The sequence below is a fragment of the Phacochoerus africanus genome, chromosome 3 (assembly GCF_016906955.1).
Source record: "Phacochoerus africanus isolate WHEZ1 chromosome 3, ROS_Pafr_v1, whole genome shotgun sequence".
Classification (NCBI taxonomy): Eukaryota; Metazoa; Chordata; class Mammalia; order Artiodactyla; family Suidae; genus Phacochoerus; species Phacochoerus africanus.
The window spans coordinates 63,621,227-63,646,830 of NC_062546.1; the positions used below are offsets into that span (position 1 = coordinate 63,621,227).

The window sequence follows — 25,604 nt, forward strand, 5'->3', positions numbered from 1 at the left end:
ATCCTCTGAGTGAACTGGCTGATTTCACCTGCTCCTGGCCTTTCCTTGTGCTGTCCTTTCTGTCTTTTCAGTTTCTTTTCCTCTCGCCTAATCCTCCATTTATGTGGGCCTGCTCCCAGTCTCTCCTTCTGCAGAAAGCTTGTTTTCTCCATCATCCACCCTGTCCTCTTCAGCTGTTGTCATCTGGTCTGTGCAGGACAACTTAGCTCTTCATTTCACACTGCTTTAACTTGTTGTCATGAGCAATAATCTTGTCTAAGTACACATTTGTCTTTCAGGGAATGTTATGGGATATGCATGGCACCTGTCCTTGCATAAATTGAACATATTTTAGCCTAACAGTTATTAGGATTAGGTTAAGTACTTTATGCAAAACCAATAATTTCTTCTTAGAGATGAGATATAAAAAAATTTTTATTAAATTCTTTTTTAAGCATGAAATATAAAATCAAAAGCACTTAATCTAGAAGAATTGCTCAATTGAATGCTCATTTTTCTCCCTCACTGTGAAAAAAAATTCTAATTTGCTTTCCTTCATTATGTAGCCAAAACTGGGATTTCCAGATGGAGAGAATTTCACCAATTGTAAAGCTCTGGGGATAGCAATTCTGATTTTGATAGGCCATATCCTTAATTTTCTCACCTGAGTACTTGCTAGAGCAGCCGGGCATAAACAGTTGCTGGGAATAAATTGATTCAGAACTTTGGGAAATATCCATACCAATGGATTAACATTTCCTCTAACAGTCATGTAAGTCATGTACTATCAATCAGTACTACTCAATCAAAGTGCTATTTGCGTTGTAGTCCATGGTCACTGACCTGTGAGTAGTACAGAGAGGAAGTAAGTTATAAATTATTATAAGTGGAAAAAAATAGTAGTGGGTTGGTGGAATTAGTGTACGTCTTTGAAGTTCTGGGCATCTACTCTGGGCCTCAGGCTCCCCATTGTCTGCCACTTTTCAATGGTATGAAGAGGGATTTCCATGTGACTTGTAGAGAAGACCATGTCCATTGGCATGCTGTCTGCCTAAACATTAAATTGTTTAGAACATATGCTATAGCAACAGTAATAATGCTAATTGCAAACACTTACCACTTCCTATGTGCCACCTACTCTTCTAAGTACATTATATGCATTTCCCAATTTAAGCTTCCCAACATTCCAGTGAGGTAGATGCAATTATTATCTCATTTTATAGGTGGGAGATACCGAGACAGAAAATGTAAGTGGTATGCTCAAGGGCACATGGGTAATAATGGGTGGGATTGGGACTGAGAACCACACATCCTGGCTCCTGTGTAGATATTGTCCAACTAGACCAAGAGAATTTCATAATCATTGGACTGGCCATGGTCACTCACATCAGCACCCAAAGCTGAAATTCTAACTAAACTATTCCATGTGGATATTTAATGTTATAGTTGATATGTAACTTGGAAGACAAAAGTATAAATGTTTACTCAAGGTAATTCTCTGACTTTCCCCCTTTGGCCAGTTTATCAATGTGTATATGCATTTAATAAAATTGAATTTAAACCATGAATAATGTTGTGTTTTAGTACTAGAGGAGAGGTCAATAACTTGTAAAGGACCAGATGGCAAATATTTCAGGCTTTGTGGGCCATAAGGTCTCTGTCGTAACAGTTCAGCTCCATTCTTATGGCACAAAAAGTAGTCATAAAAGACAAAAACGGGTGAAGGTGTATTTGTAGGTAAAACACAATTTTGTTTTCTTTATTTTAGTTGCAAGAAGCACAAGAACTACATATAGAAGCTGTGAAGTGTGCTGAGGAGACCCAGGATCACATGCAAAAGTACAATAGAGCAGCACAGAAAATAACTTGAGTATAAGTATAAAGCAGATAAGCAGTATAGTATAAGAATTATATCAGGAATGATAATAAAGAATGCATCCTTGTGAAGCTGGGTAAAAAATTCAGTTTTGGGGTGTTTTGGAATGCCAAGTACGTCCCCATTATTTCTAAGTGTTTCACATGATCCACGAAACACAACTCAAAAATTGGCATGATTGCCAAATCAACTACTTTTCAAAATTTTAGAACTTACATAAATGACTCTGTAGACATTTGTTTACAAATTGTGAGGTATTTTTTAAATCTATGTATGAGAATAATTATTGTAAAACACATTTTAGGCTTGAAATTCAAACTGCCAAGTTGAAAGTGATGAACAAAAAGCAAGTGGGCAAAATTGAACAGCTTCGGAGAAACTCACTAAGTACAAGTTTGGTAAGTTAGTCTTCTAATTCCTGTCATACTGAAAAGGAATTTTAATTTTACTACTAGTAGTATGGAAGGATATTTTATAAAATAGGAAGTGTCTCATTGATAAAGTGTATTTATTGGATTTACATTGATGCTACTTACTGCTATAGCATAATTTCCCTTTATCAAGGACATTAACTGAATTCAGAAAGTTAGTGATTTTTGTGGTAAGATTTTAAATAAAAACATGTGCCAGAGCTCCCTTTGTGGCTCAGCAAGTTAAGAACCCAACTAGAATCCATGAGGATGCAGCCTTGATCAGTGGGTGAAGGATCCAGTGTTGCCATGATCTCTGGTGTAGGTCTCAGCTGCAGCTCTGATGCATCCCATAGCCTGGGAACTTCCATATGCCACAGGGGTAGTCATTAAAAAACAAACAAACAAAAGAGGTATAGAAAGGTTTAGGACTGAACCTCAAGGGTTACTGTCATTTAGGCAGGAAGTGGGCTTAGAGAAGCATGGTTTCAGCTTATCAGTTGCTGCAAGAAAAGTAAAGCAGGATCAAAGAGTAAAGGAAAATGTCATTGATGACACTCAGAAAATGGTGAAATTGCAAGGCAGACAATCAGATTTTCCTGATTAACTCTGATTTCAGAATTCTCTTTTGGCATAGCAGTTTAAGGATTCAGCATTGTCACTGCAGTGGCGTGGGTTGCTTCTGCGGTGCAGGTTTGATCCCTGATCTGGGAACTTTGACGTCCCAGAGGCACAGCCAAAAAAAATCCTGTTTTAGGGTAAAAGAAGGGAATAATTGATGAAAATCTGAATTTGTGAATGAGACCATGCATTAAAGAATGCTAGAATCCAATGGAAGGGGAGAAACTTAAAAAGCTATAAGAATCAAGGAAGAGTTATATTTTTATATGCTGTACAGAAAAGACTTCAACTTTAAAGAGAAAAATAGCTAATGAAAAAGGAGGGGAGTTTTCTTGTGGTGTAGCAGGTTAAGGATCCTGCACTGTCACTGCCACAGCTTGGGTCACAACCGTGGCTCAGTTTCGATCCCTGGCCCAGGAACTTCCACATGCTGCAGGCCCAGCCCTGCCCCCCAAAAAAGAAAGCAAAGAAGAAACCAAAACTTATGCAAAGAGGCTTACAGATAACATATCTAATCCCATAGCCATGTGATCATAAAAAGAAATGTAAAGGGAATTGTGTGGGAATTTTTCAAAGATGATTTTAGTAAGATGTGATGAACAAAACCTGGAGTATTATGAACTATGGATGAAAATGTTGCTAGGGCATGTTTAGAACTGAATTCTAAATATAACCACTTTTTGAAAAAGATTTTTATCAATACTAGTCTTTTATGTGTCAAAACCTCTGTTTTTAACACATAAATTTTGGCAATTTCAGTTTCAGAAAATGAAGAAATCATAAAAATGAAAAATTGGTTGTTTTAAGAAAAGTCATTATTTATGAATTCTGTACTTGTGACATCAAGTTTATGAACTGTGGTTCACTATAAACACTTATGACTCATGAACTCATAAGAAATATGTAACCCTAACCCTAACCCCAACCTTAACCCTAATCCTAACCCTAATATATGTGCATATGTATATATTTATATGATATATAATATATGTATTTTTCAGACACTCTCCTGGCATATGGAAGTTTCCTGGCCGGGGAAACAATCTGAGCAGCAGCTGTGACTTACACAACAGACACAGTAACACTAGATCCTTAACCCATTGTACCAGGCAGGAGATGAAACCCACAGCTCTGCAGAGATAACATCAGATCCTTGACTTGCTGCACCACAGTGGGAACTCCAAAAAAATAATATTTTTAAGAAAGACAAATAAGTGTCTAGATAGGAAAAAATAACTTTGCTTAATTTATTTTTCCAAGTCTGAGCAAGAAAAGGAAGAATTAAAGCAACTTATGGAGTTAAAACAGTTTCTGGAAAGCCAGTTGGATCGGCAAAAGAAGAAAAATGATGGATTAGAAAAAGAGATTACTGGGTAAAATTTTAATATTTCAAATCATTTCAATGATTAATTATTATTTTATTAAAACCTAGAAACAAACACATTTTATATATGCATTTTCATAATTAAAGAAATTTCCCTTTTGAAAATGTACTGTGGAAACTAAAAGCACAGTCTGAAACTTTTTCGAATGTCGTACTATTACTCTTACACGCTAAGGATTTCCAAAACCGTCAAGACAGTGCCTGTTGCTTATAGTCACTCTAGTCTTCATTGTCTACCTTGAGTTTTTATTGTTGCAGGATATCCTTGCTCTTTTTGGTGATCTTCCTTCTTTTAGTAGTGTTCTTCCCCTTCAGCATGCAAGTATTTTAATATCTAAAAACCCATCTGTGTCATGTGTCATAACATCAAAGTTTATCTTGATTTGGCTTATATTTTCTTTCTGCCCTTTTAGTTAGAAAATATACATACAAATGTATATATATATATATAGTTATGTATTTGAAGTATGACTTAAAGTACAATAATCTTAGTGAGCGTGTTTTGACCACTCAGAAAATAAAGAAAAGATTGAAATGATTAGTGTTTCCCAATGTCTGTGAAGCCCCCACCCATCTTCCTTTCTGTTTATTTGCTGTGTACACTTCACCCTCAACATCCCTGGATTCAACCAACTTCAGAAAAAAAATTCCAGATAGTTCCAAAAGCAAAACTTGGGTTGGTCTCAGGGGGCAACTATGTACATAGTACTTACATTGCATTTACAACTATTTACATGTAATTTACATTGTACTAGGTTTCTGAAGGGATCTAGAGAAGACTGAATGTGTGTACTTGAGGATATGCAGGGTATATGCAGATACTGCACCATCTAATAGAAAGGACTTGAGGATTTCAGCATCCACAGCATATGTGAGGGTCTTGGAAGCAAAACTCCGTGGATACTGAAGGTTGATCCTACTTAGGGTTGAATCTACTGATTCTCAACAATATTGTTTTCTCATTTAACTTTCTCTGTCACTTTGCATATTGTTAACATCTCACTAACCAAGATTTCCAGATCTCTTAAAACAGTCTTGAGGAGACTGTTACACATTCTCTCTCTGCTGACTTTCCTTCTTCTAAAGCCTGGCAGGTTTTTTTCCCCTCAACTCAGACTCCAAAGATTTTTCTCTCTTGTTTCTTTTTTCTATTTTGAGTGAGTGACTTGATGTTTTCTGTGTGTACTTTATTTTCTGCTTGTAGGCTGTGATCAGTAGGTACCCAAATGTATTTTTCTATCTTTTCTAAACATTCACATATAAGTATGTTCTTCTTCACCTTGGGTGCCAATCTCTGGTGTATTCCCAGTATTTAATAAGATAATAAGTTAATGCTTCATATTAACATACTAAAAATTGATATAAATAATACCTTATTTATAAGAAATCTATATGAATTGTGATATGTACATACCTTTACTAACACTTTACCTACTGTGTATGTTTGTAAAATTCTTGATGTTATTTATCTGAAATTATAATTTAGTTATATTTTCAAACAATGTTAGATCAAATAAATGAGAAAGGATCATAATTTACAGGTTTGTTTATGTTATATGATAGAAGATGTATCTGTTTAAGTCATTATTAAATATTTACTCTTAAAGAACTTGACTTCCTCATTCTATACATTTCCACAGATTGAAGGAATGCTTGGAAATGGCAAGAAGGGAAGTAAATGAAAATGAAAAAGGAGAGCTTAGTGCCCATGGTGTTGTAAAAATCAATCCAACTGAAATGGATATTCAGATAGATACGCTAAAACATAAGGTAATTTGTGTTCAGTTTGGGGGCCCAAAAACTCTTAATTTGGGGAATTAAAAATCACTCAGTGCTTTGAGCAGTGAACCACAGATTTTCCCTTTAATCTTATAGATGTAGTATGAGTAAGACAGACACCTTTTTTCCTATTCAAAAGAGCACACTGTTAATTCTCTTCTGGCCAGTGCTGTGAAGTTGAACAGCACACCATTCTTGACCCCAAATCATCAGCCATTTTTTGGTGACAGCTTTATTGAAATATAAAATATTAATTTAAATTGTACATTCAGTGACATTTAGTGTATTCCTAGAGTTATACAGTTGTCAAATCAATTTTAGAACATTGTCGTCACCCAACAAAGAAACCCTATATCTTCTAGCCAACACCCTGTGCCAGTGTCCCCTTCCCCACTCTTCCCAAACCTGGGGAACCACTACTCTCTTCCCTGTCTCTGTAAGAGGATCTGCCTTTTCTGGGTGTTTCATATCAATAGAATCTCACAAGGTGGGGTCTTTTGTAACTGCCTTCTTTCATTAAGCATGTTTTCAAGGTACATTGATTTTGTAGCAAGTTATTAGCACTTCCTTTCTTTTTATTGCTGAATATTACAGCGTTTTAGGGACAGACCATATTTGTTTATCCATTCATCGGGTGCTAGACCTTTGAGTTGTTTCCACTTTTTAGCTATTGTTAATAATGCCAGTGTGAACATTTATAACATAATACCAGGTTTTAGTATAAATGCATGTTTTCCTTCCTTTTGGGAATATACTCATGACTGGCCTTGCTGTATCATGTGGTAGTCGTTTAGCTTTTTGCGGAACTGCCATACTGCTTTTCAGAGTGGCTGCACCATTTTACTTTTTTTTTTTTTTTTGTCTTTTTGCCATTTCTCGGGCCGCTCCTGTGGCATATGGAGGTTCCCAGGCTAGGGGTCGAATCGGAGCTGCAGCCACTGGCCCAGGCCAGAGCCACAGCAACGCGGGATCCGAGCCGCGTCTGCGACCTACACCACAGCTCATGGCAATGCCGGATCGTCAACCCACTGAGCAAGGGCAGGGACCGAACCCGCAACCTCATGTTTCCCAGTCGGATTCGTCAACCACTGCGCCACGACGGGAACTCGCATTTTACATTTTTATCCAAAGTGTGTAAGCATTTCAATTTCTATAAATACTTGTCAACACTTACTGTGACCTGTTATTTTGATTATAGCCATCCTAGACAGTGTGAAGTGGCATCTCATTGTGGTTTGGATTTGCATTTTTCTGATGACTAATATTGTTGGGGATCTATTCATGTGCTTATAATCCACTTGTGTATCTTCTTGGAAGAAATGTCTGTCTAAGTTTTTGCCCACTTTTAAATTGGATTTGCTTTATTACTGAATTGTAAGAGTTCTTTTTGTATCCTTGTTACCAATTTTTTTTTTAATTTTTTTATTTTCCCACTGTACAGCAAGGGGGTCAGGTTATCCTTACATGTATACATTACAATTACATTTTTCCCCCAGCCTTTCTTCTGTTGCAACATGAGTATCTAGACAAAGTTCTCAATGCTATTCAGCAGGATCTCCTTGTAAATCTATTCTAAGTGTGTCTGATAAGCCCAAGCTCCCGATCCCTCCCACTCCCTCCCCCTCCCATCAGGCAGCCACAAGTTTCTTCTCCAAGTCCATGATTTTCTTTTCTAAGGAGATGTTCATTTGTGCTGGATATTAGATTCCAGTTATGAGTGATATCATATGGTATTTGTCTTTGCCAATTTTTTTTTTTTTTAACCAGATGCAGGATTTTCATGTTTTCTCCCCTTCAGAAGATTGCCTTTTCAGCTTCTTGATGGTGTCTTTTGAAACACAGAAGTATTTAATATTGATGAAGTTCAGTTAATCTATTTTTTGTCTTTTGGTGTCATATCTAAGAAACAATTGTCAAATCCAGTCATGAAGATAACACCTATGTTTTCCTCTAAAGAATTTTGTAGTTATAGCTCTTGGATTTTGAATTAATTTTTACATATGGTATGAGGTAGGGGTTTCATTTTATTCTTTGCTGTGTGGATACCCAGTTGTCCCAGTACCATTTGTTTAAATTGAATTATTTGTCACTCTTACTAACAGTCAACTGACTGTAACTGTGAGGGTTTCTTTTTAGATCCTCAGTGGTAATGCACTGATCTGTATGCCAATGTGCCAGTACTAAGTGCCAGTACTGTCAGATTTTAAGGGGACACTTTCCCAGTCATTCTACAGGTTAATAAGTGTTTTATGTACTAATAAAAGGTCAGTGTAGTGGGATGGTTTTAAACTACCGTTGTGGAGATTTTCTGTTTCTGAAGGAACTGTGGCCAGCTTATGCCTGCTGACTCCATGACATGATGGAAGGTAGGCTTACAAAGATAAAGACCATTTCTCTTCTACTTCTCTAACCCAGTGCCTCCCACTTCACTCCAGTTTTTATCAAATCCTAGTCACAGGATCTGCTGCCTTGGTCCTCTATGTGTGCTCTTATGTTTAACTCATTATAATTCATAGACTCATCCATAAATTTCACCATCTGGGAGGAGGAGATTTAAGTCTGTGCTGTTGGCTTTCCTCTTTGAAAGTCTCTCTAATCCTTCATCTTGCAATTCACAATTCAATCCTCTTTTGACTTGGTTCTTGTGTACAACACTGTTACTGATCATGTTCTTGGCTTTCAGAACTCACAGATCCTTGTTTCTACCTCCTTTTACTTAAAAAGAAAGAGATGCATAGCCATATTTATAGCTAATACATAATTAATGGAATAAATATTTCATGCCATCCAAAGAAAAGTATTCACGAGTGCAGCTGTTAAAAAATCAGATAATATTGAGAATTCCCTTGTGGCACAGCAGTGGCCCAGGTTGCTACTGTGACACAGGTTCAATCCCAGGCCCAGATGCATCCCCCCCCAAAAAAAAACAGGCAATATTTAATCAATTTATCAGAGAAAAATAATAAATCCATAATTTGTATTTCACAATTTCAAAGACTGTTTGTATGATATGGAGAAGCATTATGGTAGAACATAAGAGGAGACAGTGTTACCTCCTCATGTGGACAAGCTTTAAGTAGAGAGAAAATTGTATTTAACTTAAATACTACCAAAGGACACTACATATGCTTTACTAGTGAGGAAATTAAAAATGCTTCCATAGGGTTTATTTCCCCTCTGGGGAAAGGAACATGAATGAGGATTGAGTGCTCGATTAATAAATACTCAAAGCTGCCTATCTCTAGAATTTCAGTTAAATGAGTTAAAAAGTCTGATTATGAAAAAAAAAAGTCTGATTTTGGTTATTATACTGACTATTTTTAGTTGTTTTTCAGGTACTATATTTCAAATCATGCGCCTCCTTGCTTACAAGTTTTCCTTAGCCTCAATCTTGAGGAGACCTTTTAAGGTGGTGCACGTGCCTATTTATAACAAATTGTAATTAAAGGGAACCCTAAAAAACTTCCTTCTCCATAGTTCTTAAGTGCTTCTTCTAGATATCTGCTTCTTCTCATCACATTTTTCATCATTGAGTAATTAATCTGGAATTTTTTTTTTGTCTTTTTAGGGCCAAACACAGCATATGGAAGTTCTCAGACTAGGAGTCAACTCAGAGCTACATGCAAATCAGAACAAGCCTATGCCAGAGCCACAACAATGCCAGATCTGAGCCATGTCTGTGACCTACACCACAGCTCTCAGCAACACCAGATACTTAACCCACTCAGGAAGGCCAGGGGTCAAACCTACGTCCTCATGGTTGTTATATGAATTCCTGCTAAACCACGGTGGGAACTCCTTAAAGTAATCTTGACATTTATTAGAGTCCTGATTATAGGAGCCCAGTTTCTACTGTATTTATGAGATATATCTTATTATTATTTTTAATCCAGTTTCCTGTGTATCTGTTTTTCCCTAACAACTTCCCAGAATGTAGTGGCTTAAATAAACAGCATGTATTTTGTTCATACTCTACACTGGGAAGAACATGGCCAGGAGAGTGGCCTCTGTTCCCATGAGCTTCAGCTAGGGGAGCAAGAAGATCAGGGGCTGGAATCACTTGAAGGTCTGTTCACTCACTTGTCTGATGGTGGTAGTGGTTGGCTAGTTTTATGTTTCATCTTCTTTCCTTGCCAAGAGAGAAGCTGTCACTGTCAGCCTCTCCAAGGGCCATCAGTCTTCTCTTAACATCTTGCAATGCCCTTGCATTTTTATCCTTACACTTTACTACATCATTGTACCTACAGCCAATTAGGTTTTCCCAACTCAGTGTCACAAATGAAAGCCAAGAATTAAACCCATGCACTTACAGCCAACTCATCTATGACAAAGGAGGCAAGACTATACAATGGAGAAAGGACAGCTTGTTCAATAAGTGGTGCTGGGGACACTGGACAGCCACATGGAAAAGAAGGAAATTATAACACCATACACAGAAATCAACTCCAAATGGATTAAAGACCTAGGTAGAAGACCAGATACTATCAAACTCCTAGAGGATAACATAGGCCAAACACTCTCTGACATAAATGACAGCAACATCTTCTCAGATCCACCTATCAGAGTATTGACAATAAAAAGAAAAACAAATAAGTGGGACCTACTCAAACTTCACAGTTTCTGCACAGCAAAGGAAACCCTAAACAACACAAAAAGACAACCCACAGAATGGGAGAAAATCTTTGCAAGTGAATCCACTGGCAAGGGATTAATCTCCAAAATTTATAAACACCTTCTGCAGCTCCATACCAAAAAAAAAAAAAAAAAACACAACCCCATCCAAAAATGGGCAGAAGATCTAAACAGACAGTTCTCCAAAGAAGACATACAGATGGCCGAGAAACACATGCAAAGATGTTCAACATTACTCATTACTAGAGAGATGCAAATCAAAACCACCATGAGGTACCACTTTACACCAGCCAGAATGGCCATCATCCAAAAGTCTATAAACAGTAAATGCTGGAGAGGGTGTGGAGAAAAAGGAACACTAGTACACTGTTGGTGGGATTGGAAATTGGTGCAACCACGGTGGAAAGCAGTATGGAGATTCCTCAGAAAACTAAACATAGAACTACCATTTGATCCAGCAATCCCACTCCTGGGCATCTACCCAGAGAAATCCATGACTCGTAAAGACCCATGTACTCCAATGTTCATTGCCGCACTATTTACAAGAGCCAAGACATGGAAACAACCTAAATGTCCATCGACAGAGGAGTGGATCCAGAAGAGTGGTACATATACACAATGGAATATTACTCAGCCATTAAGAAGAACGAAATGCCAGCATTTCTTGCAACATGGATGGACCTAGAAACTATCACGCTAAGTGAATTCAGCCATACAATGAGACGCCAACATCAAATGCTTTCACTGACATGTGGAATCTGAAAACAGGACAGACTGAACTTCTTTGCAGAACAGATGCTGACTCACAGACATTGAAAACTTATGGTCTCTGGAGGAGACAGTTTGGGGGGTGGGGGGATGTGCTTGGGCTGTGGGATGGAAATCCTGTGAAATCAGATTGTTATGATCATTATACAACTACAGATGTGATAAATTATTTGAGTAATAAAAAAATGGAAAAAAAAAACATACTGGTGATTATTTTGGTTTGTTTGGGTTTCATTTGTTCTCTTATTTTCTGGAAAGTAACAAATAATTACAAACCTCAAGGCATTGTTTGGTTCAGGAAACTTATGTGCATCATCTCGCTAAACTTTGGTTGGGCCAGGCAAGTGCAACCCCTGCCTTGAACACCTGGGGTCTCTTTCTGGCCTGAGCTCCTTCAAAAGAGGGGTCTGGCATCCAGGGTTAAGGGCCAAGGAGAAGCCGTATTGTCTTTTCTAACCTAGCCTTGCCATTCACACAGCATCATTTCCCCCATTTTCTGCTAATTAGGAGCAAGCCACTTAAGGTCGCCCCACATCATACCTTTTTTACAAGGTGGATTATAAGTTGGATTTTCTAAAACTTATCTTTACACTTCAAAACCAGCCTTATCGATTCACTGCCCACAATTTTTTATATTCCATCCACACACACAAAAAGACACATATTCCTACCCAGTTCTCCCACAACTCTCAATTGTGATGCTGTCAGGCTCAGCCTCAAGTTCCAGATTGTACCATCTTCATCAGATACAGATACAGCTGAGGTACCTGGGTGTGGTTTTTAGTGTTTAGCCCCTTGATTACAGTCCTCTCACTACAAAGATGTGGGAAATAAGGGGTCAAGTTATCTACCACCCACACACCCACCATTCTTGGTCTCTTGTAGTCCAATGGTGGTAGCAGTGTTTTTACTTCCACAGTTCTCTTTAAAACTTTGAGATTCCTGTGAATTTTATTGGGGTGCATTCCATTGCAAAAGCTGCCCTTACATGAATCTTTTGGAAGCAAGCTCTTCACCTTGAGCTTCCTGTGAAGTTCTCATGAGACAAAACCATTCAATTCTTATGCTTTCATATCTTTAATAGAATGTGAGGCAGACATGAAATCTTTCCAAGGTCTTAACAAAGGGATTTACAATCTTGGCTTCATCTGTAGACCATGGTTTCCTGGTGGCACCATAGGTGTGATCTGAGCCCAGAAGCCATTTCTTTATTTTCGTTGTATTTGACAGCTGGACACATGGAAGTGTTGTAAATGGGATACAGATATTTGAACCCAGTGAGTCCTGGTTTCTTTATAGTTAATCATTTTTTTTGTTGGATTATCTTTCTCATTGATTCACTTTCAAATGTTGCATAGCATGAGTCCCCTTTCCTCTGATTTTCTGTTTCATCTTCTTCCCTTGCCAAGAGAGAAGCTTCACTGTCAGCCTCTCCAAGGGCCATCAGTCTTCCCTTAACCGTCTTGCAAAGCCTTGTATTTTTATCCTTACTCTTCACTACATCATTGTACCTACAGCCAATTAGTCCTCCTCAACTCAGCATCAGTGAAATACCAGTGAGTGCTTTGGTTTGTTTTGGTTTCATTTGTTCTCTTACTTTCTGGAAAGTAACAAAGTCTTACAAACCTCGAGGCATTGTTTGATTCAGGAAACTTGTGTGCATCATCTCACTAAACTTTTACTCTGGGAGATATGATTTCTCCTCAACCCTGTGAAACATTTCTCCTTGGAATGCACGTCAAATGAGCATAAAATATTTGTAGTTCTGAAAAAGGCTTATGGCATTAGAATCCAGACGAAAAAGATTCATTCCTTAGAGTCTTGTTTTCCAAATCTTGTTTTGGGAGCCATTTATTAACTCAGCTCTAAAGAATTCAGTATCCCTACAACTTCCTTAAAAATTATGACAGCTAAGATAAGGGGGAAGTACTAAGAGCCTTTTTACTAAGAGATGACTTATAGTCATTTTATGGAGGAAAGATTTGCAATAATTAGAGACACATAAAATATAAAATCAAGTGTAAATGTTGTGTAATACAGATGATGACAGGAATGATTTTATTTTTGTGATTCTCAGTGGTTTGAAATTCTACAGTGTAGATACCATTTTGTTGTAACTGAATTTATTTCAAAATGTGATATTGGTTGTGGGTTAAGCTATTCTCAGCCCACTTCCCTCATTCCATTGTATTACTAAGTGTCATTATTATTATTCACTCTGTCATGTCAGAGTGATGATCCAAGAGCACAGCAGTAAACTGCATGTTCCAAATGTCTGCATCTGGATGAAAAAATCAGGTTCTTCAACAGGAATTATTGTATATGAAAGGAATGCAGAAGAGATATGGACAATTTGAGGAGAATAAACAGACATTGGAACAAGCAGTAGTAAACCTCAAGAGTCACACAGAAATGAGTATGATAGAACGCAGTCAGGTAGCGCACTTATAAACAGGAGATTGATGAAAGAGCAAGACAGGAGATAGAAGAACAGTTAACAAAAGTCAACTTATTCCTGCAGGTTAATTTATTGATGTTTAATGTGCTGTAATTCACTTTATTCTAAATTACATCTTGGATGTATACATTTTATGTGTTTCCTCTGCTTCTGTTCTAATAGTTGGTTTTGTATATTTCTGAGTGGAAGATGGCATTTTTTCTCCCTTAAATTATTCCAGTTTCCATCATTATTATCAGTAAGTTGAACTTTTAGCTTACAGTGATTGAGATGACAAAATCACACCAATTGGTATAATACAAGGCTATTTGGAGGATAAGAAAATATTGTGATTGAAAACTTGTACTGTACTCTTGGATCACTCATGCAGTGCATTTTTCAATTTTTTAAATTTTAAATTGATCCTATGATTCTTTATGTCATCACATGACATGAGTACTAATATAACACAATCACCTTTAATTTTATAATTCAGATATTATTCAGTTAATATTGGTGATAAACACTTTGAAGTAGAGCTTCTTTTTCAACACATTTACATTTGCACTCTGAATCATTGACTCCAAACTAAGTGAATAAATATACTAGAGTTACTCAGGTTATAATTATTTTTTAAATGTTTCCTTTTAATTTGCTTTAGACACAAACAGCATCTCAAGAAAACTTAGCGCAATATCTGGAATCTGAACGCTCCAAAGAAAACACTTCTCATGAATCTTCTTGTAAAACAGAATTGGAAAAATATAAGCAACTCTACCTAGAAGAATTAAAATTGAAAAAGTCACTGGAAAAAAAACGAAACAAGTAAGTTAAAACAGAATCCTAAGCTAAGTGCTTTAGAGGCTTTGCCATGTAGACAGCAATATAATTATAAAATTTCTTGTTGGATTTCCTATAAATAGGAATGTTATCAAGTTTAACTATTTTTTGGAAGATGATACCTTAAACCAAAAGGGTCACATTCTGGCTTTTGATACATTTACTTTCTTGATTATGATATTTGCTGTCATCCCTAGAGGGTGCTGTGAAGGCAAAGCTCTACTTTAAAGTGTTTATAACCATCTAAGGAAAATGAAGTGAATGAAATTTGCATTTTGCAGACTTCACAGGACTAATCGGAGGCTGGCTGAAACCTGTATGAAACGTCTGATGGAGAAAGAGCAGAACAGATCTTTACTCCAAACATTTACTACAAGTCCTGTCCTGGAGCCACCTGGTGCTGAAAATATTCATAATAGCTCTGGGTTCAGAAGAAATATTACAACAAGAAAAAACTTAAAGTTTTCTACCTCACAGTCATTGGACAGCATTGTGACTGCTTTGATGAAGGTTAGTTACATTATCCTTTCTTGCGTGCATTTCAGATTTCTGATACAATTTGTGTTTTTAATTCTGATTCGACTTATGCACACTTAGTAAAAGCTGTAATTATTTATAAGCTATAATTATGCTAATATAAGAAATATTATAGCTTAGTATAAGCTATAATTATGCTAATAAAGAAAACAAATTCTGTAATTTTTAAGTCCCTAGATTTCTCCTTTTAAGAGATACCTATCAACTTTCTTCAATAAATGTAACATTGACAAATTCAAATTTCTTGGAAAGCTGCATTTAAATGCTTTTTTTTTTTTTTCTTCTTAGGGCTGTATTTGCAGCATATGGAAGCTTCCTTTGCCACAGCCGCAGCAGTGTAGGATCCAGGCTGCATCTGTGAACTCCATCAGAGCTCAGGCAACCCTGGATCCTTGACCCTCTGATGGAGGCCATAGATCAAAGGCACTTCCTCATAGGTACTAGTTGGGTTTGTTACTGCTGAGCCACAACAGGAACTCCTTAGAGGCTATTTTAGAAATTAAATGTTATTGCCTAATAACCAAATATATACTTTCAGATGTTTGGCATACTTAATTACAGCTTGGCCATAGTTGATAGTAATTTTCAAATTCCGTTGCACCCTAGTTTTTCTACCCCTCAGCATAAGTGACTGATTGGCATTCAAGCACTTAACCACACATGGATGTTTCATGCTTAAAGGAAGCCATGATAAAGCCTTTGCATGAATCAAGTAAACTTTAACACTAAACTAACAGATTTAGTTCCCATCGTGGCTCAGTGGGTTAAGAACCCAGCACAGTGTCGGAGAGGATGCAGGTTAAATCCCTGGCCTTGCTCATTGGCTTAAGGATCAGGCATTGCCCCAAGCTGTGGCATAGGTCACACATGTGACTCAGATTTGGTGTTGCCATGCCTGTGGTGTAGCCATCGGCTTCAGCTCTGATTTGACCCCTGGCCTAGAAACTTCCATGTGCCACTGGTGCAGCCATAAAAATAAAGTAAAATAAAAGGTTCATTTCTGTTTATATTTTTTTCTTTATTTTTTTTTCCTTGTTGGTGACTCTTCAGCATTTGGAGTTTCTGGGCCAGGGATCAGATCTGAGCCACAGTTGGGGCCTATACCACAGGTCAGGCAATGCAGATCCTTTAACCCACTGTGGGGTCCAGGGCTAAACCTGCATCCTGGCATTGCAAAGATGCTCCCCTTCCCATTGTGCCAAAGCAGGAGCTCCCTCATTTCTGTGTTTAACTTAAAACTTTGATCCTTTTCTTACATGAAAGTACATTCTTAATTGCTGTTTTGCTGGTGGCATTTTTATTTCAATTTTTATAAATGTCTTGCTGATGAGCAATTGTAGTACATTCCTAAATATATAGTTAAATAAAGTCAATATTTAAACTTTTTAAATGAAGTTCACTTATGTCTCTGTCTTGCCATGACTTAGACGAATGATGTCTAAGATGGCAATGATGGGGCATCTGTAAATTGCAATGACATTTCATTGTGTATCAATGCCATTAAAATATCCACTTTGAGCAGTGCCCATGGTTTATGGTTTTGAGGGTGTTTTCATGATCTTCCTGATATGAAGTAGCTTGGGCCCTCCTTAAATGATGTTTCAACTTGTTTCTTCACTTGGCTTCATGTTATAATAAATCATGGAAGAGCAAAGTTAAGATTCTTGGCACTGCAGCTAAGTTGTGTCTGAATGCTTCAGAGTGTTGAAACTGGACTCTAGGTTACAAAAATAAAATGCACATCATACACTTCAGTCAGTAGACAAGCAGGATACAAACTTAAAATAGTCTCATTAATTGACACCCCAAAAATCATAACATGCATCATTTTACTGATGAAGATGAACGAGGGTTTGTGTGCAGAAGACGGAAGTCATGCAAGAGAAGAATTGCTGAGGAATTTTATGCTTTAATTTTTTTGGATAAGAGAGGTGTTTATTGTTTAGTATTTGTACTTAAACTGAAAAAATAGTTTATTTTAAACTTAATGTTGTATTTCTGAAAGTTACATAGCTCCCTTGTGGGGCCTTCTTTGTCAAATCATGCTGGAGTTAATAAGAGAGATTAAAAAATATTCCTTCAGGAGTTCCCGTCATGGCGCAGTCGTTAACGAATCCGACTAGGAACCACGAGGTTGCGAGTTCAGTCCCTGCCCTTGCTCAGTGGGTTAACAATCCGGTGTTGCCATGAGCTGTGGTGTAGGTTGCAGACGAGGCTCGGATCCCGCGTTGCTGTGGCTCTGGCGTAGGCCAGGGGCTACAGCTCCGATTCGACCCCTAGCCTGGGAACCTCCATATGCCATGAGAGTGGCCCAAAGAAAGAGCAAAAAGACAAAATATATATATATGTATATATATATATATATATATATATATATATATATATATATTCCTTCAAGAGGCAAAGACATGTCTCCATAATCACTATAGATAGGATGCCTTAAAAAAGTTCTTATGCAGGTATTGTTTTCTGAATTCTCAGTCAGATTTAGAAGGAAGTGGCCTTCTAGAATTGCTAGGGATGTAACTGTTTCTACTAGGAAAACATAAAATAATCATCTGAGAGGTGTTAACATACTGTCTCAAATGTCAGAACGGGGTGGGTTTTGATCAAGGAGCTGAAAAATGAAGTGGAGCAGGACCTCATTGCTCATCCCCTCCAAAAGCCATAGTTTGCATCTACTAAGCCCAAACTCCCCTCTCCATCACACTCCCTCCCCCTCCATCCTGGCAACCACAAGTCTGTTCTCCATGCCCAAGAGTTTGTTTCTTTTCTATAGATGGGTTCATTGCTGCCATATATTAGATTCCAGATAGAAGTGACCTCATAGGGTATTTGTCTTTTGCTTTCTGACTTAAAGACGAACATTTAGCATGACACAACAACGTGTCTCAACAGAATATTGAGTCACATTTCCTTTAAGAAATAAGCCTCCAGTTTACATCACCAAGGCACTGCCTTCCACGCTGAAGTTTAACTCTGATCACACAATCACAACAGTTAAGCTAGTTTCTCAGAAGTCAGAGGCAGAGTTCAGAAAACTTGTTTATTGTTTCACCTCTGTGCTCTATGTAACCCTGCATGTCCCACTTCATTTTGTCCACATGGACCAGTGAGCAGGTATTTTATCTTTTGAAAGATAAGGGTAATTACTGAATTTCTTCCATTCCTTTTTCATTATTTTTGCTCCCTATACTTCATTTTTCACAGCTTAATCAACAGTCTTCCCCAGTATTTTCCTTTGCAGCAAAATAGACGTATTTAATGTTAACAAACTAACAAGTATAATTTCCTTCACATGGGAACCTACTTACAACTGGATAATGAAGTGGTTTACATGGCTTGATTTTATTATATTTCCCTAGTTGCATTTACTTTTATAACTTTCAAAATAAGAATGACATCAAATTTTAACTTAAAAGCATCAATAATTACAGAAGGTTTATTGGAAATGAATGTGTATGTCTCTGAGTATGGCATGTATGCTTTTCTCAAGTTGGTCTCAAGAAGAGAGTGCAACCTTATTTTCCAGCCCATTACCTCAAATTTCATTTAACAGGAATATGTTATGGTTGATTGAATGGACGTATGTTTGTACTTGTTGTGCTTTGTATTGTGATTGACTCTATTATATTTCTCTGTCAAAAATACTCCTTCCTACTTCTCCCTGGCTCAGAATAGGGATTGGGGGTGCTCTGGATCCTTAACCTGAGGCATAGTTCCAAATGTGGCTCCAATTTGACCCCTAACCTGGAACTTCCATATGCCACAGCTGTGGCTCTAAAAAGAAAGAGAAAAACAAAACAAACCAACCAAAAACTCCAAAAAAACTAAGGGTTGTTTTGAACAGTGTACATTAATTACAATATCAGGGAAGAAGAAAACATTTCTATGAATATTTTCTGGTCATCGTCCTTGTTGGAACTGTGGTGAGGTAGCTAGCCAATGGCACTTCTCCTTGTAAGGACAGAATGTGAGGAGTCAGGTAGGTGGTGATCAGCTAAGTAGCCTCATCACTAACACCTATTGATGAATTGTAGGACAGAGTTTAGATGTGCAGCCACAGTGGGCTTTGGGATTCTTCCTCCCCAATTGGGCCCTTTGTCTCACAGTCTTAAAGGGAGGAAGCAAATGCTTGACACCTCTACTAGGGGCATGCTGCTTCCTACAGATGTGAGACCCAAATTCAAGGTGCTCTGGGCAGACACATCTTTTCAAAGAAGAGATTCTGTCCTACAAACTCACCCACTAGGTAAATCTCCTTTCCTCTCCTGAGGAGGGTAGAAGAGCTGTAAGTCCTCAAGTGGAAACTTTAGGCCACTTGATTTAAATTGCAGTTGGGGTTAAGCTCCTCTCCCTTGTATATACCAGGTAATGGTAGAGATTGGAGAGAAGGACACTAAGTAGTCAAGAAAAATCTGTCTTATAGTCTAAATATGGCCATAAATTACCTCCAAGGTGGAAATTGATTTGATGACTGGCTTTGGTAAGACAATTTTTATTTAGAAGAAATGAATATTCTTTTATGGAAGAATCTCTGTTTCAGCTGGCTTGATACCATTAAAGATTTTCTCCAAGTTCCCTGTCCTTTGGTTAAAAAAAAAAAAAAATGTGCGCTTTAGAAATTGAGTATATTGACTGCATATAATGAGTTACATTAATAATTTACTCTTCTCCATGCCTTTAAAACATAGGATTTAGTTAGAAAGTTACCATTTCATGTCCCATACCTCAAACATTATTTGGCTACATGGCATTCTTCCATATCAATTTTCTCTAAGTTCTAGTTTAAAATCTGTGTCTTTTTCCCTAATCTGAGAAAGGATCTGTCATACAACTCTAGACTGAGCAAGAAGACCTTTTGCTTTGTGACCCCAGGCAAACTGCAGTCTCTCTAAGTCTTCCTTACTTAACCTCTTGTCAAATTAAGTTCTAACTAAATCACTTTTCTCCCTTAAGTTTTTTTCAAAAAAAGAACCTTTCTTTCTGAAAAATATTTTTTTGCATGAAACTGTATTATTTAAAACAGACAAGCATAGAGCTGCTCAGCCAAAGGAGGGAAGGAGACTCTGAAGCTGAAACTTCTTTGGCCCTCAATCCTGAAGTGCCCCCCCCCCTTCTTTTTCAATGGGAAGAGTATGGAAACTACAGGTTAAGAGGGCAGCCTTGTAGTTAAAAATCTTTACACTTACAGCCTGCAGATTCCTTGTTTTCTTATCTAATTTTCTCACTTTTCGTTGTTTTTGTGAAATGAAAAGTTGAAAGAACATTGCAGGTATATTCCATTGATTAAAGTTGGACTAAACTACTTCCTTCATCTGAACGCAGTTCTTATCTAGAAATCAACATAAAGGTCTCAAAAGTACACACTGAGGACAAGAGCTTTGGGCAGAAAAGGCAGTAATCTTACATTGGTAGTTCCCTAATCCAACATGTATAAAATGTGATTTACATTTTTGCATAGTGTTTATTATAAAATAATTTTATAAAAATATAAAAATTGTATAGGTGATATGAAATTATTTCAGTAAAGCTTTCTCCTTTCACCTGTTATCAGCTATGACTTTCACAAGACCTACCTAGGAATGCTGCAACATTACTTACTTTATTAGGCCTCTCTATAATGCTGTTGTAAAAAAAAAAATGCTATGGAAAACAGTCTGAAAATGTTGGAAAATATGCAAGGTAAACATTTGTCTTGGCAAGTACACTTGATGAGGGCGTTGTCTGTCATGTTATCCTTATCACCACAGTATACTATTTTAGATCCTGTTGAGTGAGAGGGTGCCTATTGTAAGAAATATATAATAAAAAGAATGCTCTAGGTGGAGGCATGTACAATATAATTTGAAATATCCCCAGGCATTTCAGAATGAAGTGGATAAATATAATTAGATGTTCCCAAAAGCCAGCCCTCATTTCTAGAATGGAAGCAAAGTTCCAGAGTTATGATTCAAGAATTCCATATTTTTTTTTCTTATTTCTAATTCTAGAAAGTCATGATCAGAAACCCAGGGTGAAAACTGGCTTAGCCCCTCTCTTATGCCTTTCTTCAAGCAGGTTTTTGGGGTTTTTTGTTTTTGTCACTAAAATTTTCACATGACATTATAACAGAACCACTTTCTTCATTTTATGTGTTTAAGATTCTATGTTGAAAAAGTATTACCATGGAACAGACCTTAAAATTTTAGCTTCATAAAAGTATAAGAATGGAAAGCTCATTTTAAGGAAAAATCCATTGATTAAACTTTAATAAAGGGAAGTTTTTGTAAGAATGGCAAAGTAATGCAGTCAGTGTAAAATTTGATTTGAATTGTTTAAACATCTTTGTACCGGAAGGATCAAGCATTAGCCTTTAAAATTATGTATGTTCAATGCACCAATATTTATTGTACTTTTCATCAGATTAATGCAAATAGCATTACATATGTATGTTCTACATTAGGTAAAATCAAAATAGGTAGGAATTTATTTTATTTTCTTGATGTGATAATTTTTCTATTTGAGCAATCCCCAAGTTAGATCTCTTCTGAAAGTATTATTTACAGGCCACATTTCTTAAGCTATATATCATTTGTACAATAATGCTCTTGTTTAACTTCAACATTATAAATAACATTTGACTTATTTCAGAGTCAGCGGGAGATGGAAGAAAATATGAATAAAGAACTAGCAGAAGGTATGTTGTCAAAATTTATGAATTAAATTTAGACATTGATTTCTGAAATCAACTGTAAATAGTAAATGGCAACTCTTCCCATTGTTTGCATAACAGATACTACATTAAATATTTTTCCTATGCACATCACATGAAAAGTGTAAAATGATACACATTCATAATGAAAAATATACCCATTCGTTATTTATGCATCATGTTCCTTAGCTTTCAACAAATTCTCAAAAAGTCTATTTCTTTTTCTTTGTGTCTCTATTCTTTCTCTATTTTTGCCTTCCTCATGGCCTTGTCAACCTGCACACTGACACTGTTCTGAGAAAACATGGTGTCACCACCTTCTCAAATTTCTGGTAGTGATTAAGGCCATTAAAAACCTGGACTCAGGCAATCACAGTTCATGCATGCAGCTTTCACTTGCGGGTGACATTTGAATTTCCTGTCATTAAAGTTGTCATTGGTTTAGCTTTTGCCCCCAGGAAAAGTTCCAAATTCCTTCGCATGGAATAAAAACACCCAAGTCAGTTTGGTTCCTGAGCAAGCATTCCACCTTACCTCCCTCCTCCCCTCCTCTTCCCCTTTTCTCTGTCTGGCATCTAGTCAAATAGACTGCTGACAATTCCAAGCAGCTCTTCCTCACCTCTGCTCTTTGTGTTTGCTTCTTCCCTCCAGCTCCAATAGTTATTGCCATGTCCTTCAGGTATCTACTTCCATATCACCTGCACACAAAAGCTGACAATATTGACACCAAGTTGGATGTCCCTTCTGAGGGTTTCAATCATGTCCTCTTTTGTACCTGTCATAGGACTTACGACTCTGTATGGAAATGGCCTGTTTGTCTATTTTTCCAGTATGTGATTATTCAGGGTGGCCTGTGTCACCTTCCACTTGTAATTCCAGTGCTTGTCACAGTACCTTAGCACATGGCTGTTGACTAAATGAATGAGGAGTGAGAAAACCAGAAGCTCTGATAGTTGGCCTTGAGAGCAGTGAGCTCAGCATGTAACCATGGGCAAATGATCAAATAGTCATCATGTATTTTGTGCTATAATCATATATAGATACTTTTCTTTCTTCTTAACACTTAGAAAGGTCTGTGTTATTTTTAACTCCCTTATATTTAGTGAACTAGAAAGGATTTTAGATAAAGAATGCCATTCTTTCCTTTTCTCTCCAGCCACTGCCGAACTTGATTCTTTATACCAGAGTGCCTTTGGACTGAGATCTAACGGAGACCTTTTGAAAACATCGCACAGCCATATGTACAGATTCTGAAGAAAATTTATGTTGTCTGAAAAATAGTAAAACTATCTATTGGACAGTTAACATATTGTCTTTGTTGGTTCCTATTAAACATGTTGTAGAAATCCTTATTGAAGGAAATATTTTTGTATCATATGTGTATGCGAATTTATATAGTATTTTCAATCATTCTCCTTTGTATCTAACTTTTAAGTAGATTTTGTGAATAAAACCCAGAACTCTCCAACTGAGGCCAGATACCAGTTATTTAATAAGCAGACAAACCACCAAACCTTTCATTAATATTTAGCTGAGTTGGGAGTTCCTATTGTGGCACAGTGGAAATGAATCCAACTAGGATCCAGGATGTCACAGGTTCCATCCCTGGCCTTGCTCAGTGGGTTAAGGATCTGATGTTGCTTGAGCTGTGGTGGTCACAGAATCGGCTTGGATCCCATGTTGGTGTGATTCTGGCTTAGGCCAAGTGCTGTAGCTCTGATTCAAACCCTACCCTGGGAACTTCCATATGTCATGGGTGCAGCCCTGAAAAACAAAGCAAAAAGAAAAAATATATACTTAGCAATGGTGATTAGATAGCTTTCTTGTAGTTTCCAGGTTTTATCACTATATATAGATTGAAAGATCTAGACAGACATGATTTCAGTACACTGAAACTGGCTATTATCAATGTGTTGATGTATTACGATTGTTGCAGAATCATACAACTCATTCTGTATACCTTTAAACTCTGATACATAGATCTTTCCTCATGCAGCAATAGGATTTGCCTAAGGGATTTTCCCCTTTCTAATTTTTTTAATTTACTTTTTGGAAACAGTTTTAAAATTAGAATTTTTCCAAGCACCTGACTCAGACATCATCACCAAATTGATATGGAACAACAAAAGACCCAGAATTGCCAAAGCAATTCTGAGGAATAAAAACCAAGCAGGTGGCATAACTCTCCCAGACCTCAGGCAATATTACAAAGCCACAGTCATCAAGACAATGTGGTACTGGTACCAAAACAGATAGACCAATGGAACAGAATAGAGAAAACAGAAACAAACCCCAATACCTATGGTTGTGGGGAGCCGAGAAAATACAGGAGCCGAGGAAGGGAGCTTGCCTGAGTGGTTCAATTCCAAGGGCAAGCTCCTAACCAGAAAAAGGGGGCCTGTCTAAACAGTGCAATTCCGAGGGCAGGCTCCTAAACAAGGGGATACCTACTGGTACGGCACAATTCCAAGGACAGGCCCTAGAATACAATAAGGCTCACCTGCTAACTTTGGTGGGGAACTGAATTTTCTGGGAAACAATTTCCATTTTTCATTGCTGAGTGGGGATTTTTCCATGGATGACTCAGTCTTTTCTGCTATTCACTTATTGTTCAGTTCTTCCTTAGTCTTTCCTGATTATTTGTTTATTACCCTTATTTCCCATTCTTATTTTCCTGTGGTGATTTGTGATTTAACAGAATTACAACAATAATATGATAAAAATTTCATTCTAAAGGACTTTCCCCTATTTAAATCCAACTTAATTAAAAACATAGTGCTTGTCTACTAACTAGTTATACAGTAAACTTTAGAGTTAGGATTTTAATGAAGTTTATAGAAGTTAGACACATATTATTCATGATCAGAAGAAACCTAGCTGTGAGTTTTGTCCTTGATTTTATTTTATTTTATTTTATTTTTTTTGCTATTTCTTTGAGCCCCTCCTGCGGCACATGGAGGTTCCCAGGCCAGGGGCTGAATCTGAGCTGTAGCCACTGGCCCACACCAGAGACACAGCAACGCGGGATCCGAGCCACGTCTGTGACCTACATCACAGCTCACAGCAATGCCGGATCGTCAACCCACTGAGCAAGGGCAGGGACCGAACCCACAACCTCATGGTTCCTAGTCGGATTCGCCAACCACTGCGCCACGACGGGAACTCCTGTCCTTGATTTTAGAAGCTTCTAAGCAGTAGCTAGTTAAGTTGATTTGTATTTTCTCACACTGTCTCCCTGCCATAAACGCTTTGAAGATAGGCACTAGTCTGAAGACAAGATTTTTTTGTGTGTCTGTAGCCTTTTCAGCTTGTGGGAAATTGGCTGGCCATGAGATGGTTTGTGCTGGGTCTCCTCTTTCCCACATGATGTGTTTGTGCCTGTTTGCCCTTGAATTGTACTCACTAACTTAAAGATTTTAAAAACATGATGTAAGGCTACTTACTGCACCATGTGATTGGAAAACAAAATGTAAAAAAACACTATGATGTAATCTGTAGTTAGAAGCTGTCTGTATAACAACCATCTATGCCAATAAAGTTTGAGCAGTCCAGCACCCTGAAAGAAGGGACAAAGAGGCTGTCTCTCTGTGCATTCACTGACGCCGTCCCTCCCCAACAGGGTGGGCACTGCCTGGCAGCCCAAGCTG

General features: G+C 37.4%; 1 protein-coding gene across 1 annotated transcript in view; it reads left to right on the forward strand.

The window, feature by feature from the left end:
- The window catches only part of LOC125121910 (ankyrin repeat domain-containing protein 26-like), a 139,795-nt gene extending 116,370 nt beyond the window's left edge, over window positions 1-23,425 (forward strand). The window contains exons 45-52 of the mRNA XM_047770215.1: window positions 1,748-1,818; window positions 2,160-2,253; window positions 4,147-4,259; window positions 5,911-6,040; window positions 14,548-14,711; window positions 15,008-15,236; window positions 21,897-21,942; window positions 23,114-23,425. Coding sequence (XP_047626171.1) covers window positions 1,748-1,818; window positions 2,160-2,253; window positions 4,147-4,259; window positions 5,911-6,040; window positions 14,548-14,711; window positions 15,008-15,236; window positions 21,897-21,942; window positions 23,114-23,211 — 945 coding nt within the window. The 3' untranslated portion in view covers window positions 23,212-23,425. The remainder of the gene's footprint in view (window positions 1-1,747; window positions 1,819-2,159; window positions 2,254-4,146; window positions 4,260-5,910; window positions 6,041-14,547; window positions 14,712-15,007; window positions 15,237-21,896; window positions 21,943-23,113) is intronic.
- Window positions 23,426-25,604: the final 2,179 nt, after the last annotated feature.